Source organism: Onychostruthus taczanowskii, unplaced genomic scaffold (genome assembly GCF_017590055.1).
Source record: "Onychostruthus taczanowskii isolate IOZ18803 unplaced genomic scaffold, ASM1759005v1 scaffold5, whole genome shotgun sequence".
NCBI lineage: Eukaryota > Metazoa > Chordata > Aves > Passeriformes > Passeridae > Onychostruthus > Onychostruthus taczanowskii.
Window position 1 is genome coordinate 2,025,369 of NW_024502568.1, and position 13,129 is coordinate 2,038,497.

Below are 13,129 nucleotides of genomic sequence, written 5' to 3' on the forward strand. Positions count from 1 at the left end.
ATACCCTGGAGTTCTTGCAGAGCTGAGGTTAATGAGATGGCAGGACTGTGGTGCTGAATGGAACTAAAAACAACTCAAGCTCACTTCTCTGTTCTAACAAATACTGGAGCTGAAACCTGTCAGAAAGCTTTAAAGGTGCATCCTAAATAGCACAGATTTCTTCTTTTCCCAGTGCTTTTTCTAAGAGAAAGGGACTGTGATGTTATTATGCATAATTTACTCCACTTATTTGCTGTGGTCCTCATTACAGACATTCTCTATTACTTCAATTTTAGGCACACAATTTGCGTAAATATAGAACTATAGATGTAACATCTGCAAAAAAAAAAAAAAAAAAAAAAAAAAAATATAAAAAAAAAAAAAAAAAAAAGAAAAGATATTATATAGTAATTGGGCATTACCACAGAGATCTTCAGAAGTGCTGTTCATGGAACTTGGCATCAGCATTGCTTGAATTGTTATGTGAAAATATTTCCAATATGCCTCTGTATGTTTAATGGCCTAACCAGATGCTTCTCAAACATGTTGTCATGCCTCTGAGTAGCCAAAGCCAGATGCTTCTAGAAAAGGTGTAAGAACACCTGAGATGCCAGATGTGGGATAGTCTGGCTGTGGTAACTTCATATTTGTTTCTGTTCTCATCTCTAGTCAAAGACTGTTTTGTCAATAAGTCAAAGCAAAAGACTTTCCAAAATTCTTTCCAAAATCCCTGTGGTATTCTGTAGTCATTTTGTGGATTCTCTTTACCTATAGAAAAGTCTCATTTGATTTAAGAATTTCTGAAGTTCTTGTCTTTAACTTCCCATGGCAGCTGTTTCCAGGCACAATTGCATATGAATGTTTTTGAACAGATTGATACTTTAGCTGCTTGTAAAATGAATATCTTGAGCAGTTTTCTAAATGAGGACTTAAAAGCCATCCATGGGAGCACAGCAGAACACTCTTGTTTGTGTTTTTTGTCCAAGAGGACTACAAAAGATTTGTGTCCACCCCACGTATCCAGTGATGTGTAGAGACACACCTGTTTGCACATGAGCATAAGGCTGTGTGTTTTCAGATGGATACAGGAACAGCATTTTTTAATAAAGAATTGAAAGCTGTAATCAAAGCAGGGCCATACTCCCTTAACCTGTTCAGATGACTACAGAATTATTTTAAATGACCAAATATTCCCACATCTCATTCTGTGCATTAAAGAAAATAAAATTAATACAAAACACAGTCATTAGAAAGATCAGAGTAACTGTGATTATGTTGTTAGGTGTGTGTATGTATGTGTGTGTATGTGAAATGTCCACAGCATTTAATTACTGGTTCTGTTATGAGCAGATTTAGATAAGTTGATAATACCAGGGCTTTATGTAATTTCTTTTTACTAGGCAATTATAGGCTGTATTATATCCTGGCAGCAAAGTATTGTGGGGCATCTTATTAAGCACAGAGCCAGTGAAAACTGATGAACAATTTTGCTGAACTAGGCATGCAATTTAGAAAGCAATAATACACAAATCCAATTTAGCACACAATTGATACCGCCGCACGTCAGCACATGTAACTATCATAGCCACAAATTAAATTGGGATGGGCCTATTTTGCAACAGCACAGGCCAAGATTAAATATATTTGTTCTCAACTTAACAACTTGCTGACCGTAAATAATAACAATCTCATCCGTGCTGCCCCCTAGACGCTTTCTAAATATTTATTTTTAAACCACACAACAGGTAACAAGTGTGGAAAACATCTTGTTCTCTGTCGGGAACTGAATCCCAGTGCTGCCCTGACTGGCAAGGCGAGCAGGATGAGCCCAGCAGTGACGGCGCTGGCCGTGTCCAGGTAGGGTCACTGCCCAGCAGAGGGGCCCTGGGGCTGGGCTCCTGCTGTTCAGTCGGGTTGGGGCTTTTGAGAGCTCAGTCGGACCTCTTGCAGCCAAAAGCAGCCCCTCAAGGAGCTAGGCTGGCTAGGTGCATTAATGAATGATGTCAGGGGAGTCACTGGGTAGGCAGGAGACAAGCCAGGAGCAACAGCAAGTTTTGGCCAGAATAGTTGTAGAGCTTAGTAGCTGCTACACCATCTCTGCAACACAGAAATAACTCCTATCTGAGGAGCTGTTGGAGATGATACCTCCTTAAAATGTACACAGAGAGTTTTTGGCCAAAAGACTACATTGTTGTTCAACTCCTCTCAGTTTGCACAGGCAGCAGTATTTTAGTTTACTCAAGCTCCTCCCCCAGTCAACTGGCTGTAATATTTGTTATTGTCTCCTACTCCAAGATGTTTTAATGTACTGTAAAAAACTTACTGTCTCTTTTCCTGAAAGTGTTGAGATTTTGACAGTTGAGAAAATGTTCCTGCATTCTGCACGCTCAGCCTTAGAGCAGTTAGTGTGATGTTGATGTGCATTGAAAGGGGGAACATTCAGGGTGAGGGTTACTTTCATTAGTGTTGGTGGCTCTGCATGCAGCAGAGATTTCATTGGCTGAGGCCAGGACATCATGCTAACAAGTCTGAATTCTGAATCTGGACAGCAGATTATTTAACATCCATAGAATCTCAGAGAAGGGTGAGAGCTTCTGATCTGGTTAAGTTTTCCCCAATTCACCTACTGAACTCTAGAAAATTTTGAATCCAATTCTAAGCTCAGTCTTTGAAGTACCAAACTCTGAATACTCTCTAACATGGGTCTTCAATTTCAACTTTAAAGATAATGTACACCCCTGGATATTGTATCCTCCTAATTGCTGCACATACAGGAAAAGTCTTGATCCTGTTTGTGTCTTCTTCTTAAACATGGTTTTCTTTGTCTTTTTCTCTCTTTCTCAAGAAATTCCTCCAAGCTCCTAGTTGGTGATGACTGGGGAAGACTCTGCTGCTGGTCTGTGGATGGCTAGGAAGAAACAGTCAAGATTTCTAGGTTTTTCAACCCTTTCAATGGAGAGAAAATTTATTCTTCAGAGCATAAGAGAAGCAGAGAAACTGGAAGCCTCTGGTTGGGGACTGAATCTTAAGGGAGTTGATGGACTGACCCTGCAGTCAAACATAATTTAAATTAGACACTGGACCCCAAAGTTGTAAGAAAAACTGACAGATATGCACATAGACAATGAGATTTTTGTAGTGTTTGTCTTCAGAAAACTTTTGTATTTAAAATGTTATTTTAGATATTGAATTTGACATAATACATTTTATTTCACAAATGTTATTTAGCAAACAAAACTGCCTTGATTATGGCAAAGAGCAGTGTAGCTTAATAATAACCTACTGTATTTTTAATATCATGAGATAAAAAATATTCAGGCTTCAAACAAGCAAATGAGTATGTCTCAGTATTTTTGTTCTTCACTGACAGGAAGAATATTAATATCTCCATTCTTATTCTTCCCTTCTCCCTGACTTTGCATAAAAATGTATGCATGCCTTTTGAAAAGCTATTTTGTTTGCAAAGTGCAGTTTGGAATTCCCAGCCTGACACTGCTGCCTTTATCCAGCCCCACTGTGAACATGTGTTATGGTGCAATGTTTCCCACCTCTGACTTTTTCTTTATAATAAGGCAGGCAAAATGTATGGAATCAGTGAGGAGAAAGGTCTGACATGGCTGGTCAACATATTCATTAATTTTCCTTCTTTTCTGTCTTCTTTCTAACCTTGTCCTTATACTCTCTGGAAGTTCAGTATATTAGACATGCTTCAGGATTTACCTCTACCATCTCCCTTTTTGGTAAAAGAGTACTTGTAGTAAATGAAGGCTGAGACTATAGTGTAATAAATTCAAGTGCCATTTGTGTCCCTAGTGGGGATGGAAAAACAGTGAAAAATCAGCCTCTTTAACATTTTAGCATAATTGAAAGGAGCTAAATTGATAACTCACTCTCCCTTCTGCTCCTCCTTGACCTGGTGAAGAGATTGAATACCTTACCTCACACACAGAAGGGCTGAGCAGCCACACAGGCAGAGCAGCATCCTGAACACGCAGACTGCATCAGAGATGTGCCAGGAAGAACACGAAGGACACTATGGGCATGAAGGCTCTTCTGTTCATACCACCAAACACATCCTTGAGCAGACAGTTCCCTGATTTCCAGTGCACTGAGACTGGATAGCACAGCAGGAACGAAGCCCCACGTGTGTTGCAGATGAGGATCTGCTCTATGCCAAAATCTTGGTGCTAGAGACTTGCTAGAACATTAGGAGGAATCTGGAGTAGAGCACAGCTTTTTATCTGTCTTCTTTTAATTGCATGATCAACTTTCTTCCTTCTATAGGACACTGCTTAGCTAATGACTCTTCCTTTGAACTATGTTGCTGAATGAGCAAATCCTCCTGTAGCAAACAGCCTCCTTCCCTACAGAGTGCTGAGACATGTCCCCACCACAGCCCCCCGCCATGGTTTGGGCTGATCTCCATAGTGAGTGAGGTAATTGCCTGTGGAAAATGCAGTAATTAGATGTAAGCTCATGATACAGGCATACAAGGAAGTCTGCATTACATCTACACAGATAACCTGTCTGATCTTCCTTTCTGACCTCCATGTGCATGACTTGATGAATCAACTACTAATCTTCCTGTGCTCAGGGAAACATACACTGAACACAGGCCAAGGCAGACCAATATTCAAATCAAAATATGGAGCAAAGGTGAATTGTGCCTGTCTTTATTTTTCCTGAGGACTGTGGAAAGGTCAATTGTCAACAAAACTATACTACTTCTTTCTTCTTCCTTCTGCACATTCCTTAGAAATAAGGTGAGATTTGGATACATGGACAGCAAGACTTGGAATCCTGTCAACTGCAAATACAGCTTTACTGAACCGTGGTAAAGGTGATTAGGAGCTGTGAAAAAAGGTCACTACTTGTGTTTTCATTTATCTGGTAAGCATCTGGAATAGCTTGCAAATTTTCTCCTCCTTCAGCCTTTCCATGCAGCCTGTCTTTGCCAAGAGCAGATGCTCCCTGTTCTAGAGCTGGCAGTGGCACTCACTGTGCAGCTGCATGAATGGCTCCAATACTCTAGATATCAACCTGGCTTTGTTTGGTATAAAAGGCCAGATGTAGGCTGGCCATGAGTGGATTTGACAGGCTCAGCTCCTTGTGCCTAACATCAGTTCTCTTAAATCTTCAATAGTTGCTTCAGCAACATCTGTTTTGAATCACAGAGAACAGGTCCAGAGTGTGCACGTGTGAATGGAAGTCAGCACGTTAAATGTTTTCCCAAGTCAAGTTTCTCCTCATCGTCACGGAGCTGTAATTTGGGAGAATATAAAAGGCAGATGAATGGAAGTGGGTTGCAATTTTGTCCTGGTAAAAGTTCTCATTAGGAATGACTTGCTGTACAACATTGCTTGGTTGAGAAAGTTTTGGGTTCATCTCTAGCTTCAGAGAATTTTTCCCCAATGACATAAATCATGGGAAGAAACGCATACTGTCAGGACCAAAAGCAAGACTCACATTGAAGAGTTAAGGCACAAATGTCAGCATGCTGCAGTTATCAGATTTTCTTGGCCTGATAGGGCCTGTGTGTGTGACAGGGGTAGAGTGCTACCAGGTCATTTTTCTACAGGTAAGACTCTGGGACAGGAAGTTTTTACTCAAAATTTGTAATAAGTGGTTGAAGAATCATCTGAAACGAACCCTCTTGCAACCACCTGTTTTAATATTTGTTTTGATCTCCTGCATATTTGTAAATTGTGAATGTCCATGAAAATATCCAGGAAATTCCATCAGCTCTGGATGTGGAGGTAGCTTTGACTGATACATAGAAAAGACTTGGTGGTAGGCCAGGGGCAGTAGTGCTGTGAACTGTGAATATCCTGATGTGACACATGCTTGGGATGTAGAGGTAGCAGATCTAGAATATGCTTGAAAAATGAAGTATAGCAATTCCATGGCAAATACTTTTAGCACAGCTCCATTGTTACTGTAAGTGAAACTGTGTGAACATCAACAAAGTGTTATAATTATCTCAGAACCAACTTTTCCATAGGGTAAGTAGCTCAGGGTGAGAATTATCCTTAGAAGAAATCCAATGCTATTAGGATATGAAATGCAGAAATAATTTTAACTCTGCCCTATAGGGAAATGAAGGAGAGAAATGTGGAACAACCAAACCTTTGTGACTTTAAAAACTAGTTTAATCTAATTGAGTACCATAAACCCTAAAATGCCTTAATTACACTTATTTGGTTATTACACAGGCTATCTTGCTTCCTTTTTCATCAACAGAACTCTTCTAAGTATTACACTGAGGATTAAGTAGACTCTGATCTCTAACATTCTCTGGGCTAGTTAACACTCATGAGGCAATATTTGCCCATGCACTGCAAGGCCTTTGCATCCTCAAAGAAAGAGGATTTGAACCTTTTTTTGAGAAATCTATGCAAGGCAATCTGTTATTCCCACAGGAAAATTTTCCCTGTAGTTGTCACTACGTGCTACTCTTCCCAACTCAGGGATCAGTTGTTGCATTATTGGTGTCACTGTTCAGATGTGTGCATGCCAATTATTGTCATTGAAGTCAGCCAGGCTCCTGGGGGGGTGTGAAAGAGTACAGGCTGGTGTAATTCCTATGGAGGAATGCCAACACTCTCTATAATTTTTTTTCCAACAGTTTGTCATCAGAGCTCTTCCCAAGCATCAGGAGGCTCATGAAAATTTGCCACATTAAATTTTTATAAGGACTCATCTGAAAGGGCTCACCCTTATTCTGTTCACTAGGATTAAGTGTTTTACGGAAATGTGGCACCCAGAACCAGGCAGCCTTCAGCAGTACATTGGAATATCAGTGATCATAATATTTGCTGTAATGAGTACTGAGCAAATGTAGCCCTTCTGATGGGGACAGTGGTGCCTCTGTCCAGCAATCACTTGATGTGTTTCATATTCAGATGTTGCAACTCTATGCTTGTGGAGACTTTGGTGTAGAGTAGTCATGGGGGTAACAGCAGCATGCGAACTTTCCTTGTTTAGGTCAGAAATTTTCTCCTTGTTCAGTTTGGACACGAGGCTCTCAGGACTTTGTTTCTCCCTTGCACACATGTTCTCTGGCCAAGAGAAACAACAAATTCTCCTGTTCCCATATCTGCTCTAGTTTTGATGGGATGCTCTGCTCTCCTGAGGGGAGAACATGAAGTAAACCTCAGGGGTGAGAGTGCTCTTTGGCCCCTCCAGTGCTCAGTCCGTTCCCTACCATCTCCTGGCTGTGGCATCTCCAGGAGAAGTGGTGGTAAGTTAACTCTCCTCGGCCAATGCCCGTGTCTTTTACTCTGTATTTTATGGACACTGGACTGACCAAAATCAAATACAGTCACGGTGCAGTCATTGAAATTCCCACCTTTGACGGACATAGTTGCAGAGTACCAGATCTAGTAAGCATCATCTTTGTGTGACGGTGGGACCGTGGATGTTGTAAACAAGGAATTCCAGTAGTTATGGAAATAACCAGAGCTGCTGCCAGACTATGAGATTATTTGGTAGGGAAGGCAAAATCCGGATTTCCTCCAAAGCCTTCAACTGCCTGGCAGGCTGGCTTCAGCCAGCATTTGTTGGCTGTTTTTGTGTCAGGACTCATTTACCACCTTGTTGTGCAGCAGCCTGTGGTGTTCATGGGGAAGCTCAGGGCTCTTCAGAGCCTGATTATGAGCTGAATATATACTCCATATCTGGGCTGTATATTTACAGGCCCTTCCCTGTGCCAGTGCTGGGGCTGTGATAAGTGGGAGGAGGCCCACTAGAAATCTACTGAAGCAGGTCTAATTGAACCAAATAGACCAGCTCAGTAGAGTAGAAAATAGTCCTTATATATCTACTCGAAGAAGATAATGACCTTTTAAATAACAGAAGTAATTTTATTTCAATACCCCAATTACTCTGAACTCTCAAATGTCAAAGTGCCAAGCACTTTCAAAATAACTTAATTTAGACATTTATAGCACTTAGACACTGCTAGTTTCTTATCTAACCTAATTATGGGTTGTACAGGAAATTGCAAAGCATCCCAATTAGTGTTATTTTTTATAGTGATGCATAGGAGCGGCCTTTGCCATTTGCTGTAATCATGTGCATGGCAATTTACTAATTTTGGCTTCTGTGTTTGTTCCTCTTCTATCCTCTGGTTGTTTTTTGAGAGCAAGCAAGGAGGAAGTAGAGGTGGAAGTGAGCATAGCTATGTTTGTCTGATGGATTTGAAGGGCATATTTTCCTCTGAGAGCAGAGAACAGTTGCAAAGCAGGACCATTTAAGATGGAGTTGTGCCATGTAGAAAATAACAGCTGAATAGCAAAATTGTTTACCTTTCTCTGAACTGAGCATTTAGCCCCTAATTCTTGACTTTTCTTATGCTATGTCCACCTTGATATACTAAGGTCAGGTCACATCATTAGAGAAAGAAGAACATCATCTTCTAATTAATTACACATCTATAAGTATCAAAGAAACCCACTGCAAGACTACAGAGAAGAAAATTTCACCAAGTATAATATGCTTTAGTGTGAGAAGTTCAGAATAAATGGATTTAGTTCCTTCTAAGAAAACTTCAAGGCCAAATTAATCCCTGGCCTAACTCTCTGGCTTCAGCCCCACAGGACTAGTTCAGAGGAAAGATATGTGTAAAGCTGCCTAATGATTGCCTGAAACATCCCTTCACAGACAACACTGAGCAGTTTTCATTCTAGTTCCTATACACAGCAGGCAGAATGAGAGGTGGAGGAAATGGTGCAGCACCACTGAGCAGTATTCAGTGACTACTTGCTTTCATGGTAAGGGGAGAACATGCATCCAGTTACTGTTTGAAAGTGACAGCTGTTGCCCATTCCCATGTGGGTTTTTGTCCTGTATATTTTATGTGATGTCTTTGTTCTGTGCTGTGCCCCTCCACCTTCCCCGGTGTCAGGAGAGTTTGTCTTAGCAGTCAGAGAAGTTCCTGCAGGCTTCTTCATTCCTCAGGACAACCCAAAAGTATCAAAGGCTAATTTCTCAAGGAAAGATGTGGGGTTGTGGGTCGTTATGTACTGCTGTTAATTGTGCCCAAGGTGATGCCAGCCTGGAACAGGAAGGAAAAAGCCCCAGAGGTGTTCTTGTCTTGTCACAGCTCTGTGTACAAAGCCCTAAAGCACGCTTGTGTTCTCACCAAGTTTTTAATGAAGAGAACCCCACAATTATGTTGCATTTATACTAAAACAAATAATTTGCTTGCAATTGCAGAGATAATGACATGCTGACCACACATACCAATTAGAAAGTTCTAATAAAGAGTAATAAAATACCTTTTCCTTGGGCTGCAGATTCAACCCCCACACAGCCTGCGACACTAATATGATTTACTCCTATTTGCTGATGGAGGATTCCAGTAATAAAATTTAATGTGGAGGAACAAGGTGTATTTAACCAAAGCTGTAAACATATCTAATTCCATTTAAAGCTATAGGGTGCAGTACATTAACGTTTAACAATCTGATATTAAATTGGTGTGAAGTTAATAGAGCTGTATTTGTTAAGATTTCAGCACAAAGCCATCTTTTACCAATGAAAACAGGAGTAACCAAAATAGTGTGACTCAACAGACTCCAACTGCTGCTTAATAAGTTACTGAGAGTCTTCATAGAGTAAGGTACTAGAGTCTTCCTTCTTTTATGGCAGGAACTCCTGCCATAAAAGAACTGTGGGCCACCTTCAGCTCTGCTGCTGTTCTGCTAAAGCCAGAGAGAGTTAGGCCAGGGATTAACTTGGCCTCACAATTCCTCTTAAAAGGAGCTAAATCCATTTATTCTGCATTTCTCACAGTAAAGCATATTACACTCAATGAAATTTTCTTCTCTGTAGTCTTTCAGTGGGCTGCTTTGACACTTGCAGATGTGCAATTAACTGCAGCATGATATTTTCTGTGTCCCCATTTAATAATGTCAGATCATGTCATTTTCAGTGACATGATCTGACATTATTAAATCTAGGTGGACATTGCATCAGAAAATATATGGGAAATGTCTTCCTGGGAAGATGGGTGTTCTCCCAAGCAATATTTCTGGCCTTGTTTCACTCAGCTGGTCTGTTGCCTTTTGGGATTCTGCTGCTATGTGACATCAGTTCCAAACAGAAAATATTTTAAAAGCTGGAATTTTCTGCAGAAAGAAGAATTCAATTCCAAATTCGGTGACTTTCTAAATGTTGTGTAAGAGATAAACACATGTCCTTCGACCTAGGAAGGAATATCCCCCTCTAGGAAGCAATAAATCCTACAGAGACTAAGACAACAAATCTTACCAAAAAAAAGGTAATTTATTCAGTTCAATTAACTATTACTTTGGGAAGTTAGATATCAAACATAAACAAGAATATATAGGATATTAATACATAAAGAATGGTATTCATTAACATGCTGGACATAAATATACAGTAGAGGATTCTTCTTAACAATGGGCACAATGGCCAGTTCTATGCAAAAGAAACATTTGTAACCAAACCTGAAAGTTTTCACAGCTAAGTGTTGAAATTATTAATGTGTTAGGATTTTAAATTCCAAAGTAGCAACTAATAAATTCTACATTTCTCTAAGGCCTTTTGAACAGCTGTCCTCTCTGAATAGTCAGGATGCTCCAAAATTGATCCCTGAATGTTGAATCACTCATGAGCACCAATTTGGTTTTGGTCAATGAGCTGATTGCTGTTGTCACTGAAAGTCCAACACCTGATCAGAAAACAAGGAAAGATACCATGCCCTTTTGGTGGGTGATTAAATCCTGGAATAATGCAAAGGTGAAACAAACATCTCTTTTGACAGCTCACAGATGCAAACATTAAAAATGCAAATAATTACTAACAAATCTATTGATGAAAGCTGGCCTTAGTTTGGAAAGAACTGTTTTGATGAATGAATAGAATTGGAATTAGTACTGTACATAATGGTCAGCCTGATGAGCTTTTCTTAAATACCTTTTCATAGAAGAGATTTTATCCAATGTGAAAGATGACTGCATTTTATATTTACAGATCCTGGCTAGACAATAGCAGATTATGTGTGCTGCCTAATCTCTACCACTGTTCAAAAAAGTTAAAAACCAGTTGATACAGACTCACTTATTCTGGTGAACCCCTCCAAAAGGCAGTGATGTGCCCTGTAATATGGTTGCCCTTAGATGCCTGTCCCCACACTTGATTGTCCTGCCACGCTCCTCTCCTGCCCTCCCATGCAGTAGCAGGAACAAGGGCAGGAGTGTTCCTGTGGTGATTCCCAGTTGTGGTCTGAGCCCTGGTGAGAAACTGTTCTACCACTAAAGGGGTGTGACCTGTAAAGGAAGAAGCAGCTTGGGCCATCTTAGTTATGACTCCAGAGCCCAGGGAGTGCTACTCCAAAATCCACATTAAATTCTGCTGAATGAGCAGCCTGTGATGGGGCTCCCTCACAGACCTGGAGAAGAGCTGGCATGGGCCAAGTATGGGCTCTCCATGACCTGATGGTGACCTAAAGAGCCAAACCTTCTACATCTCCATGAACTGCACAGTTACTCAAGGGTTAAAGCTTCCCAAGAGCTGAAAGATGTTAGATATTTGAATTATCACTGAGCTTTGGGGAAATTCAGGCACTGAAGATATATAAGCTTGAAAACATCAGTCCAGCTATTCTTCATGACTGAAATTCCCAGGATGGCACAGAATAGTTCATTTTCCATGAATGTGTATCAAAGGAAAAGGAAGAATGCCTTCACAGTTATCAAGAGGTAAAGAAAGAAGAATGTTATTTTGTGTCCTGACACGAGGCTCATTTTCCTATCTCCTGAGCCCTGGTCTTTCCAAAGAAATATCTCCAAAGTCAGCAGGGCTTTACAGAGTCTGTTCCATACTAAAGGAGAAGCTCTGTAATTTTATCCTCTAGGTCAGCAGCTCATTAGTGCAGGCTACAGGAGGAAACTTTTCCAGGTTTGGAAATACCAAACTAAACCAAGACCAAAAGCAGTGTCCTGGTTCTCTCAGTTTTTACTCACTGTCAAGTTTTTCCTATTCCCAATCAGAATTTTAAAAAATCAAATCCTGGGAGATATTCCCAAAATACAAATATTCTTCCTTAAATCATGGGGGTTTAGCTATAAATGCTTCTTTCAGATTATTTTGAAATAATTTATTTCAAACACCATACTAAAAGTAACATAAGTTTTTAAAGACAATGTCATTTAGAAAGGGAATTTGAAAACACAGAGCATAAACCGTTTTAACTATTTCTGGAGAAGGGGAAAAGAAGTAGAAAAAGTAATTTTAGCTTTTCCTTGGCTCTAGCAAAAAGTCTCAGCTTTACTGGGTTATTTTTGTGATGGGGCGAAACGCATTTAAAGTGGCCATTTTCCTGGTCAGCGGTCTTTTTCTTCAGTAGCAGGATGCTGGGCATGGATCCTGCTGTTAGTCCTCCTGAGGCTTGCTAAGATACTGATGTTGGCAGCTGGACTCATCACATCAGCATTAAAGAAGGAACAATGTTTAGTGTTAAAAATGCCCCAGGTGGAACTTCAGTCCATTTCCAACAGAGGTACAGAACACCACAAAGGGTATCTCTGGGATGTCACTTGTTGACCAGCTGCTTTTTCTATGATTACTTTCATCTACGTCATGTTTAAAAGTCTCATAGAAAAATAGAAGTGCATGAAAAGAAATAAAAAAAATAAGGACATTTGTATGATTTTTATAAATAAACAGCACAGCAAGAATTAAATAGAACACAGACAAAGGACATTTATACAGGCATGAACTATTACAGCTTGTTCTCCTCAAAGAGTATCTGTGCGTAGACTGTCATACTGGAAATGCCTTTGGCTTCCTGAATTGGCTTCATCAGTTCAAGTTCAGCATATGTTAAATTCTCTTCTGCGATTTTTGGCTGCAAAACAGAAACAGCAAATTCGTTATAATGTCGTTACCACTGAATGTAGATATTTTATAACATTGGGTATAGTTCTTCTCCCACCCATTCTAATTCTACTATGTTGTTAATCAATTTACTCGGCATTAGAGATAGTTCATAGAAGATGAAATAAAAATAATACTAAAAATAGGAAACAGGGCTAAGTAGGATTTTCAGATTTACTTGTAATTTAACAGAATATTTTGACAATTCAAATACTACAGATTTGAAAGATGTATTTTAGCAAAATGT

At 39.9% G+C, this 13,129-nt stretch overlaps 2 protein-coding genes across 3 annotated transcripts in view; one reads left to right on the top strand and one right to left on the bottom strand.

The window, feature by feature from the left end:
• WDFY4 (WDFY family member 4) overlaps nucleotides 1-3,076 on the top strand; it is a 111,042-nt gene extending 107,966 nt beyond the window's left edge. For both annotated transcript variants that reach the window (XM_041415488.1, XM_041415487.1), the window contains exons 60-61: nucleotides 1,725-1,836; nucleotides 2,825-3,076. In XM_041415488.1, the coding sequence (XP_041271422.1) occupies nucleotides 1,725-1,836; nucleotides 2,825-2,891 (179 nt within the window). In that variant the 3' untranslated portion in view covers nucleotides 2,892-3,076. The remainder of the gene's footprint in view (nucleotides 1-1,724; nucleotides 1,837-2,824) is intronic.
• Nucleotides 3,077-10,304: 7,228 nt separating this feature from the next.
• Nucleotides 10,305-13,129, bottom strand: part of VSTM4 (V-set and transmembrane domain containing 4) — a 31,713-nt gene continuing 28,888 nt past the window's right edge. The window contains exon 8 of the mRNA XM_041415571.1: nucleotides 10,305-12,853. Coding sequence (XP_041271505.1) covers nucleotides 12,728-12,853 — 126 coding nt within the window. The 3' untranslated portion in view covers nucleotides 10,305-12,727. The remainder of the gene's footprint in view (nucleotides 12,854-13,129) is intronic.